The 17,885-nt window shown below is 48.6% G+C and overlaps 1 protein-coding gene across 4 annotated transcripts in view; it reads left to right on the top strand.

Moving 5' to 3' along the window:
- Nucleotides 1-17,408, top strand: part of igsf11 (immunoglobulin superfamily member 11) — a gene marked incomplete at both ends in the record, with an annotated part of 85,873 nt that extends 68,465 nt beyond the window's left edge. For 3 of the 4 annotated variants that reach the window (XM_084441653.1, XM_084441652.1, XM_084441651.1), the window contains 6 exons: nucleotides 703-866; nucleotides 7,922-8,129; nucleotides 8,494-8,649; nucleotides 10,792-10,914; nucleotides 13,744-13,891; nucleotides 16,922-17,408. In XM_084441653.1, coding sequence (XP_084297779.1) covers nucleotides 703-866; nucleotides 7,922-8,129; nucleotides 8,494-8,649; nucleotides 10,792-10,914; nucleotides 13,744-13,891; nucleotides 16,922-17,408 — 1,286 coding nt within the window. Of the gene's footprint in view, nucleotides 1-702; nucleotides 867-7,921; nucleotides 8,130-8,493; nucleotides 8,698-10,791; nucleotides 10,915-13,743; nucleotides 13,892-16,921 lie in introns of all 4 variants that reach the window. The other variant, XM_084441650.1, reaches the window with a different exon arrangement.
- Nucleotides 17,409-17,885: the final 477 nt, after the last annotated feature.

Genomic DNA, 17,885 nt, shown 5'->3' with positions numbered 1-17,885 from the left:
GGCAGGTGCAGTTGGGTATCTGTTGATACCCATGCTATCTGTAGCATTTAGCAGGTGACTAACAGTTGAGATAGAGAGGTTGGGTCAGTTGTGTATTGTGATGTCTTGAGGTGCCCAGAAATCCTTTATTTATAATATAATAATATAACCTATATTTAGTTAGGGTTAGGGTTAGGAACACGTTTTCCATCTGTTTGACTGTGTCCCTGGTATTCGTTTATGGATGCTGAGGAGCTCAAAAGAGGATCTAAGAAATGAGGGTGGAAATGAAAATGAAATGAAGAGGAAAAGGCTGAATGAGTGTTGGAAAAGAAGACGTATGTTGCGTTAATATTAAAGGTGACCTTTGCTGGTGTAATATTCTGCTCTATATTGTACAGTAGGCCGCTACTGTATCCTCAGTCAACACAGGGGATTTGTGGGACTTTTATATTGGGCTAATAATGTGACTGAAGTTATTTTGGTCCCTGCTTTATTTATAACTCAAAGAGAAGGAAACTAAATACTCTCTAGATCAGTTTATTTTTATATCAACATGTTTTATGTTCTCCATGGAGATTTATTTTACGTTTCAAACAGTGTTTGTTCTAATAAAATATTCTCTCTCTCCCCATCTTTCTCTCTCCCTCTCTCTTTTTCTCTCCCTCTGTCTCTTTCTCTCGCCCTCCCTCTCTTTCTCTCTCCCTCTCTTTCTCTCTGCAGTGTGTGTGCGGGCGCTGGACGTGACCGTGAGTCAGAGCAGTGTCCAGGTCGCCCGCGGCCAGGCGGCCATCTTGCCCTGCTCCTTCACCACCAGTGCTGCTCTCAACAACCTCAACATCATCTGGATGGTCATCCCGCTGGCTAACGCCAACCAGCCGGAGCAGGTACACATCTGTTACAGATCTACTGTGTGCTGTACTATGTACTGTATCCGTTGACGATGCAGGCACGTGTAATAGACAAACCTAAGAGACCGAAGATCTCTTATCTGAACGAAGGGTAGCCGGTTTGCATCCCCGCTCCTCCTGTCCACATGTTGAAGTGTGAAGGGTGAGGGGCGCTGCGAGGGAGGCGTCTGGCGAGCGTTCAGCTCAATACTTCAACCGCCGTCACCGCCACCGCTACCGGAATGTTCCCTGGTGCCCCGCCATGGAATATGTGTAGACCGGGCCACTTCTATTGCCAGGCCAGGACCAAATTCACACACTGCCGTGTGTGTGTGTGTGTGTGTGTGTGTGGGTGCAGCCATCAAACAGTAAGAGCGCAGGGTTCTCTCCTGGCCTCGGCGATGGCGCGTTCCGTGTGAGTTGTTTCCTGACTGCAGCTTCAGGCTCCTCCCACTCACCTGCCTCCCGCCCTCTGAACCCGGCTGCCACGCAATCAGCTTCTGCACTAATTAACCCACGTCCAGGGCAGGCTCGGAGAGAGCAGCTGTTCACACCGAAAACACACACTCTCTCTCTCTCTCTCACACGCTCTCTCACACACGCGCACACACACACACTGACAATGGCATGTGGAGGAAGTCACACACAAACATACACAGGATCAGAGAGATGGAGAGGTGGAGAGATGGAGAGGTGGAGAGACAGAGGGATGGAGAGGTAGAGGGATGGAGATGTAGAGAGACAGAGGGATGGAGAGGTAGAGAGATGGAGAGACAGAGGGATGGAGAGGTAGAGAGATGGAGAGGTGGAGAGACAGAGGGATGGAGAGGTAGCGAGATGGAGAGGTGGAGAGACAGAGGGATGGAGAGGTAGAGAGATTGAGGGATGGAGAGGTAGAGGGATGGAGAGGTGGAGAGATGGAGGGATGGAGAGGTAGAGGGATGGAGAGGTAGAGGTACTGTATGTAGGGGTGGAGAAGTAACGGGATGGAGAGGTAGAGAGATGGAGGGATGGAGAGGTAGAGGGATGGAGAGGTACAGTACAGAGATGGAGAGGTAGAGAGATAGAGGGATGGGGAGACGGAAAGGTAGCGCTTTGGATGTGCTTTGGATAAAAGCATCAGCTAAATGACTGTAATGCAATGTAGACTGACGGAGAGGTAGAGAGATAGAGAGATGGAGGGATAGAAAGATGGAGGGATGGAGGGATAGAGAGGTGGAGAGATGGAGGGGTGGAGAGTTAGAGTGATGGAGGGATGAAGAGTTAGAGAGATGGAGGGATAGAGAGGTGGAGAGATGGAGGGATGGAGAGTTAGTGATGGAGGGATGTAGAGATCAGGTAGAGTGATGGAGGGTCAGAGAGATATGGAGGATGGAGAGGTAGAGGTATGTAGGGGTGGAGAGGTAGAGAGATGGAGGGATGTCAGGTAGAGAGATGGAGAGATGGAGGGGTAGAGAGGTGGAGGGATGTCAGGTAGAGAGATGGAGGGGTAGAGAGGTGGAGGGATGGAGGGGTAGAGAGGTGGAGGGATGGAGGGGTAGAGAGATGGAGGGATGTCAGGTAGAGAGGTGGAGGGATGGAGGGGTAGAGAGGTGGAGAGATGGAGGGGTAGAGAGGTGGAGGGATGGAGGGGTAGAGAGATGGAGAGATGGAGGGGTAGAGAAGTGGAGGGATGGAGGGGTGGAGAGATGGAGGGGTAGAGAGGTGGAGGGATGGAGAGGTAGAGAGGTGGAGTGATGGAGGGGTAGAGAGGTGGAGGGATGGAGGGGTAGAGAGATGGAGGGGTAGAGAGGTGGAGGGATGGAGGGGTAGAGAGATGGAGGGGTAGAGAGGTGGAGGGGTAGAGAGGTGGAGGGATGGAGGGGTAGAGAGGTGGAGAGATGGAGAGGTAGAGAGGTGGAGTGATGGAGGGGTAGAGAGGTGGAGGGATGGAGGGGTAGAGAGATGGAGGGGTAGAGAGGTGGAGGGATGGAGGGGTAGAGAGGTGGAGGGATGGAGGGGTAGAGAGATGGAGAGATGGAGGGGTAGAGAGGTGGAGGGATGGAGGGGTAGAGAGATGGAAGGGTAGAGAGGTGGAGGGATGGAGGGGTAGAGAGGTGGAGGGATGGAGGGGTAGAGAGATGGAGGGGTAGAGAGATGGAGAGATGGAGGGGTAGAGAGGTGGAGGGATGGAGGGGTAGAGAGATGGAGGGGTAGTGAGGTGGAGGGATGGAGGGGTAGAGAGGTGGAGGGATGTCAGGTAGAAAGATGGAGGGATGTCAGGTAGAGAGATGGAGGGATGGAGGGGTAGAGAGGTGGAGGGATGGAGGGGTAGAGAGGTGGAGGGATGGAGGGATAACATTGGATGGTTTCAACAGGAAGGAATTATTCCACTACATCGTTCATGTGGTGATGACGTATTCTCACTGGAGTACAGATGTGCTGTGTGCGCGTGTGTGTGTGTGCGTGTGTGTGTGTGCATGTGTGTGTGTGTCACCTCGGGCTCCGGGCTCAGGCAGGCAGACAGACAGACAGACAGACAGACAGACAGACAGACAGACAGACAGACAGACAGACAGACAGACAGACAGACAGGGACAAGGTCATCTGTAAAGAACAAGCTCTCATGAACTACCCGGCTATACCGTATGCTTTCCTCTACCCTGTTACTGTATATCCCTACCCTGTTACACCCCCTACTCTACCCTGTTACTGTATATCCCTACCCTGTTACACCCCCTACTCTACCCTGTTACTGTATATCCCTACCCTGTTACACCCCCTACTCTACCCTGTTACTGTATATCCCTACCCTGTTACACCCCCTACTCTACCCTGTTACTGTATATCCCTACCCTGTTACACCCCCTACTCTACCCTGTTACTGTATATCCCTACCCTGTTACACCCCCTACTCTACCGGCTATATGCTCTACTCTACTGCCCACACAGTCGTGATATTTTCAGCTTTCTCTGCTTCTGTTTGGTGACTACCTCTGGGAGACGACGGAGCATTATCCTACGACTCTGAGGATCCACGTAGTTCTAAATGCCCTGGAAACATAACAGACCCAAATACATTTCTGGATGGTTCCCGTCTATTGATGCAACCTGATCCGTCGTGCGGTGATAGCCTGTGGTGATATGCGATGAGGGGAGCCAGCCTCACCATCACTCCGGAGATGAGCTCTGTAGGCCGAGCTCAGCTGAGCCGGAGCTGCTGTTAGTACCCGATGAAGCGATCATCCTCGTGTACCCCCAAATCTGAGCTGGAGCTGCCGTTAGTACCCGATGAAGCGATCATCCTCGCGTACCCCCAGATCTGAGTCGGCAAGAGGGAGATGACGGCAGATACATGCGTCCAAATTCCTCCTCCGGAGTAATGAAACTGTGTCCTGAGCTGTACACACACGCACGCACACACACACACACTAGGGGTAGGTCCAATTAATTGATTAATCGTTCATGTTGATTTTTGGTCACTTATCGATTTTGGTCAAATTGTGGTCTTTTTTTTATTTTTAATTCAAATAAACACATCCTTTAAAAATATTTAAATTGAACTGAACTTATGTTGTACATCATCCGTTCTGTAGCGCTATATTGATTGGAATGGCGGCTAAATTACAGCGTCAGAATCAGTGGACTTGTAGTCTTTACTTTTTTCATTCAAATTAACACTTCTTTTAAAGCGTTGGAATCAAATATTTCAATTGTTGGCCAAAAACCGATTAATCGATTAATCGTTCATACCACCCACTGATTAATCGACTATGAAAATTGTGAGTTGTGCACATCCCTAACACACACACAAACAGAACGCACACATACACACACACTTGGGGTGGTGGGAAGGGGGGGGGGGGGGGGGGGGTGAGAGATCCTGAGGGGGTGGCAGGGTGACTGACTTGCAGCACCCCATGGTACTGGATATAGCCTGGGGTTAAACCAGTGATGTATTGAGTTGCATGGCTTTATAGAGCATAGAGGGCCTCAGGGGTTATAGAATGTGTGTTAGAGGAGTGTTGAGCGGTTGGAAAGGGCATGGAAGTGGAGGCATTGTGTTTTAAAGGATGTTTGATGAGGGAGCAGCGGATGTCAATATGATAGAGGTAATGTGTGTGGAGGTATGCTAGTGGATAGTGCTGTTCCAACCGTGGTGTTCCATCAGTAGTGTTCCATCAGTGGTGTTCCATCAGTGGTGTTCCATCAGTGGTGTTCCATCAGTAGTGTTCCATCAGTAGTGTTCCATCAGTAGTGTTCCATCAGTAGTGTTCCATCAGTGGTGTTCCATCAGTGGTGTTCCATCAGTAGGGTTCCATCAGTGGTGTTCCATCAGTAGTGTTCCATCAGTGGTGTTCCATCAGTGGTGTTCCATCAGTAGTGTTCCATCAGTGGTGTTCCATCAGTAGTGTTCCATCAGTGGTGTTCCATCAGTAGGGTTCCATCAGTGGTGTTCCATCAGTAGTGTTCCATCAGTGGTGTTCCATCAGTGGTGTTCCATCAGTAGTGTTCCATCAGTGGTGTTCCATCAGTAGTGTTCCATCAGTAGTGTTCCATCAGTAGTGTTCCATAGTGTTCCATGAGTAGTGTTCCATCAGTAGTGTTCCATCAGTAGTGTTCCATAGTGTTCCATCAGTAGTGTTCCATCAGTAGTGTTCCATCAGTAGCGTTCCATCAGGGGTGTTCCAACAGTGGTGTTTTATCTGCGGTGTTCCATCAGTGGTGTTCCATCAGTAGTGTTCCATAGTGTTCCATGAGTAGTGTTCCATCAGTAGTGTTCCATCAGTAGTGTTCCATGAGTAGTGTTCCATCAGTAGTGTTCCATCAGTAGTGTTCCATAGTGTTCCATGAGTAGTGTTCCATCAGTAGTGTTCCATCAGTAGTGTTCCATCAGTAGTGTTCCATAGTGTTCCATGAGTAGTGTTCCATCAGTAGTGTTCCATCAGTGGTGTTCCATCCGCAGTGGTCCATCAGTAGTGTTCCATAAGTAGTGTTCCATCAGTAGTGTTCCATCAGTAGTGTTCCATCGGAGGTGTTCCATCCTTGGTGGCTGATCTCTGGGGCCAGCGGGGTTCTTAGGGCGGCACGCCATCTGTCCGCCTGCCATGACCTCATTTCCCTGCACCACACCACGTAGCCAATGAGGTCACACGAGAGGCGTAGTGATCTCACGCACACACGGATGAAGACAAAACAGAAACACTGACACACACACACACACGCACACACACACACTTACATCCACCCACAGATAATCACACAGACACGCACTGCAGCGATTGATGGTGTCACTTTCACCCTACATGCAGATTACTTTCCCAGGTCATGAGATGGTGGACAGACAGGTCGCCACGGTGACGTCAGCAGGGAGAGAGAGGGAGGACCAGGACAAGGGCAGAGAGTCACACACACATATACACATATACAGAGTCACACACACATACACACACACACACACACACACACACACACACACACACACACACACACACACACACACACACACAGACCTCACACACTCACTCACTCACTCACTCACTCACTCACTCACACACACACACACACACACACACACACACAAAGACACAATTACACACATTGACAAACACAGTCAAATACACACACGCACACTGACACACATGCGTGCACACACACGCACACACACACAAACACACACACACATAGATCTAGACACACTCACTCACTCACTCACTCACTCACTCACTCACTCACTCACTCACTCAATCACTCAATCACTCACTCACTCACTCACTCACTCACTCACTCACTCACACAAACACACATTGACAAACACAGTCAAATACACACACGCACACAGACACACACATACACACACACACACACACACACAGGCGGGGGTATGACATCTCATCACAGTTGAGGAGCTGCCCATTCATCTGCACATAAGAGGACAAAGCGAGACCAGGAAATTGCATTGCCACAGTTTACCATCGTCAACCAGGCAGCAGTGTGTGTGTGCGTGCGTGCGTGCGTGTGTGTGTGTGAGACCCATCACACAGCGCCAACCGAGCTGGTTCAGCGCCTGTTTGGGCCTTTGAACTTGGCCGTGAGGGTGAGTGAGAGTCTCTTTCAGGCGGCTGTGAATAGCCTTTCTGATTCCCCTCTCAGCCTCCGTGAGGCTGGCTGGAAGGCAAGGTGGTCTCTGTGAGGAGGGTGGGCCGCAAACAAGCAGTTCAATCAGAGTTCAAAGCCACAGAAAAGCTTTCAAACTCCTCCAGCTGTCCGATAGGCCTCACAGAGCAGTGACGCACACCAACGATGGGCTCAGCTTCGATAGGCCTGTCCATTTTGACCTGATGTTCACATTGAATCATTTATCCGGAATAACTTGGAACCAGTGGCATCGCGTAAGTTTTAGGGGGGATCGAAAACAATCTCATCAGTTATGTAACTCTGTTTGCTGTTTTAGTTCGTAGTCGTACAGCATCAACAACAGTTGATTGGCTGTGTAGGTTGCATCAACAACAGTTGATTGGCTGTGTAGGTTTGGTACCGTTCTATTGCACTCGAGGGTTAGATTTTGTGTTCTCTTCAATTTTTGCCACAACAGCAGCTCTGTGTTACAAGAACAACCTTGTTCATAATCATTTCTACTAATCTCTCTTGTCTTCCCAGAGTAAGTGAAGATTTCACAGTGCAAGGTTGCCCTCTTGTGGCATCTTATTGTAACTGCTCCTCTATAGACCATCCATGCTCACTCTGTCCAGCACTGTGGACGGTTTGTCCAACTGTCACTGGAGATGGCCTCCATCACAGTTTTAACATTCAGCACTTTGATATTGTGACAGTTATTCTCATTGTTGGACTTGCTATGTCCCTAGTGTGTCCAACTCACTCTCTCCATATCTCTCTCTCTTCCACTCCATCTCTCTTTCTCTCTTCCTCTTTCCATCTTTCTGTCTCTCCATCTCTCTCTCACTCTCTCTCTCCCCTCCTCTCCATCTCTCTCTCTCTCTCTCTCTCTCTTTCTCACTCCCTCCCCCCTCTCTCTATATCTTTCTCTGTATCTCTCTCTCTCTCTCCTGCAGGTGATCATCTACCAGGGGGGGCAGGTGTTCAGTCTGGCCAACCATCTGAATGGCAGGGTGGGCTTTGTGGCCACCATGCCCAGCACAAGTGCCTCCATCTTCATCAACAACACCCAGCTGACCGACACGGGGACCTACCAGTGCCTGGTCAACAACCTCCCCGACAGAGGGGGGCGCAACATCGGAGTCATCGGCCTCACCGTGCTGGGTAAACACACTACAGAGGAAGAGAGAGACCAACAGACAGACAGGCAGCCAGTCAGGCAGCCAGAACAAAAAGACAGACAGAGGGACAGACAGGCAGGCAGACGGAAGGACGGATGGACAGGCAGGCGGACTGGCAGGCGGACAGACAGACAGACAGAGGCGCAGACGGACAGACAGACAGACAGACAGACAGACAGGCAGACAGGCAGACAGAGGCGCAGACGAACAGACAGACAGACAGGTAGCTAGGCAGGTAGGGATCAGTCAACTGTACATGAAATTGCAGATTGTTGGAATCTGAGTTTTCTTTTTTGACTTGTTCAAATAACTTCTTGGATATTGTGTCTGGTGTCTCCCCCTCCCAGTGCCCCCCTCGGATCCAGCGTGTCGGGTCCAGGGAACGCTGGACGTGGGCAGCGACATCCTGCTGATGTGTGGCTCTGAAGAGGGCATCCCCACGCCCACGTACTCCTGGGAGAAGCTGGAGTCCCTGCCCAAGCTGCCCCACACCGCCACGCAAGGTATTAAACCCCTGGCCGTCGGACTGCCCTTTTGCCCCACCTTCGCTGGTAAATCACACTATATATGAGTCACACACCTGGCCACGCCCATCTGCCATGCCCCTGCCCCGCCCGCCACACCCCGACTCTGACCCTGGAGAGTGTGACCTGTACCGTTCAGTGGTCTGTGTGTTTGTGTGTGTGTGTGTGTGTGTGTGTGTTTGTGTGAAAATGCGTGGGTGAACATGTAGATTTACGTGTGCCTGGTGTGTATGTGTGTGTGTTTGTGTGTGTATGCGCATGTGTGTGTACGTGTGCGTGGTGTGTGTGTGTGTGTGTGTGTGTGTTTATAGTCATGCTGGTGCTCATGCTGCATACCTTACCTCCCTCTACTCCGTACCCTCTCAACACTAGCTCTGAGAAGCCTTGATTGGTGAAAGCAGTATCTCAGCATCTCCACCTAGCCAATCAGAGGGCTTAGTAGAGTGGCTGTCATGCTGCTCACATCTATCCAGATGTGTGTAGGGGGTAGGAGGAGGTACTCATCAGTCGTGTGTGTGGCCGTCTCTCTCTCCTCTCCTCTCCGGCTGTCAGCACAGCAACTCTCCACCACGCCTTCCTCCGTCAAACACTACCTGGGATGCTTTCAAACCCTCACAGCACTTCATTTAGACTGCCTGGGCGTGCCACACGGCCGGGGTTAGCAGTTTTGGGATCGCTCGGCGGTTATGTTGCACCAGTGGGATGTAACTGAGCACAGCTCAAGCGTTTGAAAGGATCTCAGGTGCTGTTTCACACAGGTCTGTTCCGTATCATACACTGCTGCTTACCTCAGCTGAAGGCTGAATGCAGCTCAGACATATTCATCAATTAGTTTCAGGTTTCCGTGATAACAGCAAAACGATTTTTGATCGATTGTCGATGATTAATCTTATGATGCAGGGAGTGTGAGTATTTATTCATTGATAAGTTAATTAATTAATTCAACAAAACAAGTGCCAAATGCATAGAACTGTTAAAAAAATATTAAGTAATCGCTTCTGATATTGAAACACACTTTCATGCGTCACAAGAATAATCATATTATTATTTCCAGTTTTACTGGAAACTTTTTGCATTGAGAGATGATCTTAGATTTCCTCCCATAGACCTCTCTGGAGGAAACTTTAAACAGTTCACTTCCGCAGTTTTATCTCTTTGTAAAACATCACCAGTGCAGAGAGAGAGAGAGAGAGAGATGAAGGAAGAGAGAGAGAGAGATGAAGAGAGAGAGAAAGATAGAGAGAGAGAGATAGAGAGAGATGAAGAGAAAGAGAGAGAGATGAAGAAAAAAAGAGAGATGAAGAAAGAGAGAGAGAAAGGGGGCAGAATGAAGGGATGGTGGAGTAGATCAGTAATCTGGATTACACAACTCTCTGTGCAACTGAAGCCTGTTCTTAAAGGCACTACTGTGTGATTCCCAGGCTGATGAGTCCTGGACATCCGTTCATTCACTGTTTTCCTCACCAATGTTGCCATGTGATCTCCCAATGAAGTAGTTTGGCGCCTCTGCTGGTTCATTTTCAGTGGTTGTACACAAATCCTGGAAGTAGCGTTGTTAATATTGGCCATGATGATGGCAGAGACGTAAACAGTTACAGTAGTAATAATTACTGATGAGTCAAATCAAATCAAACTTTATTCGTGTAGCACATTTCATACACAGAGGCAACACAATGCACTTTACAGAGAGCAATGGGGGGCTGAGCTTAATGAGCATTAGGTTTAGCTGTGTGTGTGTGTGTGTGTGTGTGTGTGTGTGTGTGTGTGTGTGTGTGTGTGTGTGCTGGCTGTGTGTGTGTGTGTGTGTGTGTGTGTGTGTGTGTGTGTGTGTGTGTGTGTGTGTGTGTGCGTGCGTGCGTGCTAACCCCCTCCTGGCTGTGTGTGTGTGTGTGTGTGTGTGTGCGTGCTAACCCCCTCCTGGCTGTGTGTGCGTGCTAACCCCCTCCTGGCTGTGTGTGTGTGTGTGTGTGTGTGTGTGTGTGTGTGTGTGTGTGTGTGTGTGTGTGTGCGCATGCTAACCCCCTCCTGGCTGTGTGTGTGTGTGTGTGTGTGTGTGTGTGTGTGTGTGTGTGTGTGTGTGTGTGTGCGCGTGCTAACCCCCTCCTGGCTGTGTGTGTCCAGACCAGATGCAGGGCACGGTCACTCTGAGGAACATCAGCACCAGTACGTCTGGCCTGTATCAGTGCACCTCCTCCAACGCCATCGGCAAGAGCACCTGTCTGCTCAACCTGCAGGTCGTAGCGCGTAAGTCTCTCTCAAACTCAAACTATATATATATATATATGAATATATCCATTGTTTAGATATTTGGTACTGAAATATGAAATGTGAGATATTGCCTAATTAGCATATCTAAACAGTTTCTTGATATTCGTTTTTGTACAAAGTGTATTACACAAAAGTGTTCTAATGTGAAGATTAAGCTGGTTAGAAATTCATGAGGATATCTTTGAAGTGACAATAATTGATTTCTTACCGCTAGATGGCAGTAAGAGACTTGTTTACAAAAGAAAGGCCTAAAATGTTTAATATGTAGGCTACATTAAAGGCACAGGGCGGAGCAAAGCTACAGGCCGCGATTTGACAACACAGGCAGAAATGCTGGAGTAACAACACGTGACTGGTAGGGGTGAGGCATTGACTGGTAGAATTATTGAAGTAGGACGCTATTAGGACGCTATGGCTCAATGAAACAATCTGATATCAGGTGGATTTAATGGGGTTAGGGTTAGGGGTAATGTGAAAAAAATAATAATATTGCAGCTTTAAAGAAAAAACAAATCCTGTTCACCTGTATGTTCTCATCGGTCACAGTATTAATAAAGTCTGGGCATTTTTGTGTCAATTTACAGTAGTGATAGTATACTGTAAATGTTACAGTAGAAGTATGATGACAAATCTGAAAATTGATGATTGGATGAAAATTTGAATGGTCAAACAGTTAAAGACATCATCACACACAGGACAATACTTACATTCAGGAACACATAAGATATACTTTAATAATCTCTGTGGGGGAAATTTGGGGCTTCAGCAGTGGAACAGTAGCAGTGGGAGAAGGGCAGCGGGACAGACAGACAGACAGACAGACAGACAGACAGACAGACAGACAGACAGGCCAAACCAATTGAAGAACTGGTTCAGCTCATTAGCGCATTCTCGACCTCCCCCCACAGCTGGGCCTGAGACACTCTGCCCACTGATTTTTTCATCCATATTTTATCGGGGCTATTTCATCCCATACATCCTTGGAGCTGTTTTTCTCCAGCTGTACCTTCCAGCCTCTCCGTCTAACTGTTCTTAGCCTTTCTCAGCTCCCTTTTCAGCTCCTTCAGGACTGACCTGGCCTCCTCCCTGTCTTTCACCATAAAGGCCCTCTTTCTGTTGAGTGAGGCTTTAATGATCTTACTGATCCACAGTTGGTTATCGGGGAAGCAGCGTGCCTTTTTGATGGGTAGGATGCATTCCTTACAGAACCTGACGTAGTGTGTAGAGCAGCAGCAGAGAACTTTGATGTCCTCCCCGTAGTCCTCCATGAACAGGTCCCAGTCGGTGTTCTGGAGACAGTCCTGTAGGTTGTCCACAGCCTCCCTCGTCCACACCTCCACAGTCCTAGTGGTAGCCGGCTGTCGCCTGGCGACAGGCTTGTACCTGGGGGACTAGATGAATCAGGTTATGGTCTGATCTGCTGGAGGGGACGGGGCGTGGGTAGCGCTGTATGCCTCTCACATTAGCATACAGTAGGTCCAGGATCTGGTTTTCTCTGGTACTGCGTTTCACATACTGAAGTACGTTTCTCAGTGTTTTGTCGAGGAAGACGTGGTTGAAATCCCCATTGATAATGAAGGCACCGGGATGTTTTGTCCCCACAGCTGAGTGGAAGACATCAGAGACGCGCAGCCACAGCCGAGGGCGGGGTGCAAACAAGGACGGGCGATAGCGTGCGAGAATTCGCGAGGGAGATACAGTAGTATGGTCTCAGTCCTATACAGTCCTATCACTCGCAGCTCTATGTCAGGAGTGCAGAAGTCCTTCGTAGTTACAGTATGTGTCTGGCGTTGCACCATCTCTCAGCGTTGCACCATCATCTACAGTATGTCATCATGGCGGTGTCATCATAGAAGTTGCTGATGTTGTTTTTACCTCAAAACAACTTCGGCGTGCAATCTAAACTGAATTGTTTACCCTCAGCTGTTCAGAATGGTGGATGTGCCATCGGTGCGCATCGCTGCTACCTGCTCACAAACAAACAACTGAAGGGTGTTTTTGATGTGCACTTGAATCACCTAATTTCACTGTTAGCACCCACGCCTGCCAATCTCTCTCTCTCTCTAACCCTCTCTATCCATCTCTGTCTCCATCTCTCTATCCCTCTCTCTCGCTCTTCAAAGTTGTTACCGACGCACTGGGGCCACGTGGCTGACAGTCCCCCAGAGCTGCTCCTAATGATTTATTCATAGTAAAGCGCCGTAGAGTGGCGTCAACCACTGATAGCCACCGAGGCTGAGATTTACAAGAGCTTTGGCAGGCAAAAGACCCATGTTTCTGGTGGAGCTCTTAGCATAATGACTAAGGCGGCATTCATAATGCTAAAAGCGCTGGAACATTGCACTTGTTTGATGCGTCAGGGAAGAGAGGCAGGGATAAGTGGCAGACCTGGGAATCGAACTTTCTGGTGGTGATGTGTGGTCAGAGCGCTAACCACTGGACCATGACCAGCCGGCGCGCTTCTGGCTCCCTCCTCATGTTTTCCGGCTGTTCGCTCCAACACTAACCAGTACCTAGAGCTGATCTCATCACCCATATTCATGGGTACTAAATGTAGTCCTAGACCTGCCATCTCTGTGTCCTCCACAGGTGTATCAAGTGGTCTAATTGGCTCTAGTGCATAGAATCCTATGCAATCACACAAATTGACACCTGTGTAGGGCACACATATGGCAGATCTTGGACTACATTTGGTACCCATGAATACCCTCTAGGTCCTCCTGCCATTCTGACTGTGTGTGTGTGTGTGTGTGTGTGTGTGTGTGTGTGTGTGTGTGTGTGTGTGTGTGTGTGTGACTCCCCCAGCCCAGCCCCAGAGCGTGGGTCTCATAGCCGGCACCATCGCTACGGGGGTCCTAGCCGTGGTCATCTGCTGCCTGCTGGCAGTGGTGTCACTGTTCTACTGGAGGAACAAGCACAAGTACGAAGAGGAGGAGATCCCCAACGAGATCCGGTGATTCCTTCCTGCTTCCCTCCTCATCCTCACCTCTCACTCACGTCTCATATCTACTAGGGACAGACGGCAGTTAAAAACCTGGAATGTGGAAGATTTGAAACGCTTCGGTATTTCTGTATTGCTATGGTACATTGAGGCGGGGTCAGTCCGTGAAAACAGCTTTCCAACAGCAATTTCTGAAATTCAGTGTCGACTGTCGAGTTAACGGCACCGTTTTATGAAGAAATTCAGCTGTCTTCTGCGGTGTGATTTGGGAGTGTGGGCATACTCCAGACAGGCTCCAGGCGTCGGACATGAGCTGAATACAACCTTGCAGCATCATTTACATATCGCCCCTAAAAAAGACCAAAACATGTCTGAAAGCTGCAGTCTATGTTCAAGTTTTTATTCAATATGCATATAGCAGCTGGCTGAGAACTGGAATGCATGAGCATTTACAATGTACACAATATACGCAATAAACATAGACCTCAACCTACACAAACAACAACATTGCACATTGAGCATTATATCATTTTAAAAGTTAAAAGTATTTAAAAGTTAAAAGTTAAGACGGGGGTGGGTGTGCAGTTTCTGTGGAGGTTTTGTGTTCCTGCAAGCCTCTACTGTACTTTACGTTTGGTTCACGCTCATTTCAATCCCAGAACTTCAGGCGCCACACACAACTTTAGCTCATTCAGCCCCAGTTTGTCATTGTGTCCACACTCAAAGGCAGTTTCTCCCTAAATTAGCTCATCAATCAGTTTGGAAGATAAATCATTGTTCAAATGATTGCCGCCCCTAGCGACAATCATAGCGCCCCTATCTGTTTCATTCTGGGCCTGACTGACTCTTTGCATCCTAATGACCTGGCAGGCTGGCATGTCCACACACACACACACACACACACACACACACATGCATGCACGTACACTCACTCACTCACTCACACACACGCACACACACGCACATACACACACACTCTCTCACACACACCCACACCCACACACACACACACGCACTCACACACACACACACTCTCACACACACACACACACACACACACACACACACACACACACATGCACTCTCTCTCTCTCTCAAACACATACACACACACACGCACACACACACACACACACACACACACACACTCACACACACTGGACTTAATTTTGTCCTCTTGGTAAAAGTTGATTGCGCTCTAAAACCATGAAAGGGGACTGTTCAAATTAATGGTAATATACCTGGAGAGTTCATGGTTTTACAACATACATAAATACAACATACATAAATAATAAGGTGAACAGTAGTAATAGGCTATAATATTGTTATCACAGCAGTGCAATTGAGATTGAACAATTAGAGATTGAAATAAAAGTAGGCTATCTTTTTGGATTCGCCACAAAAAAAGACATTATTTCAAAAGGAGGGAATGCGGACCAGATATGGAACACAAACAGAATCAGATTTTTTTTTATTGCCATTGTACTTTACATACGTGATTTTCTTTTCCCGACACCGTGGTGCTTACAATAATACAACAATGGACACGTGCAAGGACAGGACAGGACAGGACAGGACAGAGCTTATAAAGTGCAGTGATACAAACATAGTGCAAAAAGTATCAAAAGGAGATGGAAATGTACAGTATTTATTGGTGAAGGAGATGGAAATGTACAGTATTTGTTGGTGACTATTTGTTGGCGACTGTTGGCGTTGGCTGGACAGCTGCATTTTAAACTCTTCAACATTCTAAACTATACTAGCCAAGAAAAAGATACCCTTGATTGCTATACTGTAGCTCAAACTTGTAAATCACCTGTTTGATACGCTCAAAGAAGCAGACTACAGCCAGCACACTGCCTTAGAGAAGCTGTCTTGCCTTGCCCTATACTGTATACTAGCACTATTCAAATATCAATGTGCAAATCCTGTTATTTGATTTGAAATAAATATTGTAAAACTTTTGAAATTGGCAGTCTAAGATACTGTAAATCAAAGTTACTCTTCATTGCTATCAGCTTGATATGGTTTTAATCAGCAGAGAGAGAGAGGTTGTTTTTCCTCTATGCTTGATTAGTTTAGATCAAAAATATATTTTCTCTCCCTAGAACTCCCTAGACCTCACTCATGCTTTGATTACAAATTGATGTAATCAAATCATCTGATTAAAACTGCATGAAGCTTATATTATATAATATTATATATATATATATATATATATATATATATATATATATATATATATATATATATAATTTAAACGTTTTCTGTTCCAGGAAGAATTCTGGCTTGTGAAACAGCAGAGCAGAGACAGCAGTGTGTGTTTGTCAAAGCTTCTAAAGCGACTCACACATTTGTCCTATGTGTCTCCTCTGCTGCCCTCCTGATTACATTACAGTAATTTAGCAGACGCTTTTATTTAAAGCGACTAACAATAATTGCATTTAACGTAGGAAGAGCCAATGTACTACTACTTGCCAGAACTCACAAGTGCATCTTCTTTCTAAAACAAGTGACTAAGAGCATAATCAAGTGCAAGAATCGCAATCTAAAGTACAGTGCAATATAATATAATACAATAAGTGCTTAGGTGGGAGGATTGTTGTAGTACTTCTTGAAGAGATGAGTTTTGAGCCTGCGACGAAAGATGGGCAGCTCATTCCACCACTGCGGGGCCAGGACAGAGAAGAGCCGTGACTGTGTCGATTGACCGCAGGAGCCTCGGAGTGACGGGGCAACCAGTCGCCCTGAGGTAGCAGAGCGTAGCGGTCGGGAGGGGGTGTAGGGTTTGACCATGGCCTGGAGGTAGGAGGGGGCTGTTCCTTTCATTGCCCTGTAGGTTAGCACCAGAGTTTTAAACTGGATGCGAGCCGCTACAGGGAGCCAGTGTAGGGAACGGAGGAGGGAAGTTGTGTGGGAGAATTTGGGGTGGTTGAACACCAGGCGAGCAGCAGGTTTCTGGACAAGTTCCAGAGGTTTAATGGCTGACGCCGGTGCCCCAGCGAGGATTCTGATGTCTATGTAACCTTTGCCCCCCTGCAGGGAGGACGACCTGCCCCCGAAGAGGTCGTCGTCGGTGAAGGCCTTCCAGGCGGACGCCTCATCCTCCGAGAATGACACACTGACCTCCACCAACACCTACAACAGCCGCTACTGGCACAACCCCAAGCCCAGCTACGACACCAACTCGTACACGCGCTACAACGGGGACACGCGGCAGACCCTCTCCCCGGGCCACACCCCCGCCGCCACCGCCGCCCCCCCGAGCACCGCCCCCGTAGCCCGCCAGGCATACTCCAACGGCAGCCACACCCTCCCTCCCCCAAAGACCCTAGTGGTCACCAGTAACTCTGCCCCCTCCCCTCCCGCCATGGGGAGGAGCAACGGCTCGGTGAGCGCCAAGCCGGCGGTGCCGGCGGTCCACGGCGGTCACACACACTCGTACGCGGTGAGCCAGGCCATGCTGGAGCGCATGGGGGCTGTGCCCGTCATGGTGCCCGCCCAGAGCAGAGCGGGCTCACTGGTCTGAAGACTTGTCTGGGGTTTAGAACCCAGCCTGAACTGGTCTGGGATTCCCTCTAGGGGGGGTTTAGAACCCAATCTGAACTGGTCTGAGTCTCTGACTGGGGGGGTGGGGGGGTTAAAACCAGTCTACCCTCTGGGCTGGGACTATATGGGCTGAAACAGCCTGCATCCTTTTACTGCTGTTTAAATCTATTTATGTCTCTCTCTCACTCTCTCTATCTCTCATTCCCTCTCTCTCTTTTCTCTCTTCGTTTATAGCTCATATTAACCTGGGTCTTACAGAGTTCACCTGATGCCAACTTCCTGTCAGCAGGACTCTTTTCTCACGCCGCACCTGGTGTTCTGTTGCTGTTGGTCGGTTTTGTGTCTGGTGGGCGTGGTTTTGTGTCTGGTGGGCGTGGTTTTGTGTCTGGTGGGCGTGGTTTTGTGTGTGGTGGGCATGGTTTTGTGTCTGGTGGGCGTGGTTTTGTGTGTGGTGGGC

Source organism: Borostomias antarcticus (assembly GCF_949987555.1).
Source record: "Borostomias antarcticus genome assembly, chromosome: 1".
Lineage (NCBI taxonomy): Eukaryota > Metazoa > Chordata > Actinopteri > Stomiiformes > Stomiidae > Borostomias > Borostomias antarcticus.
Note: the sequence above shows the minus strand (reverse complement) of the source record. Positions and strands in the feature narration are given on the sequence as shown.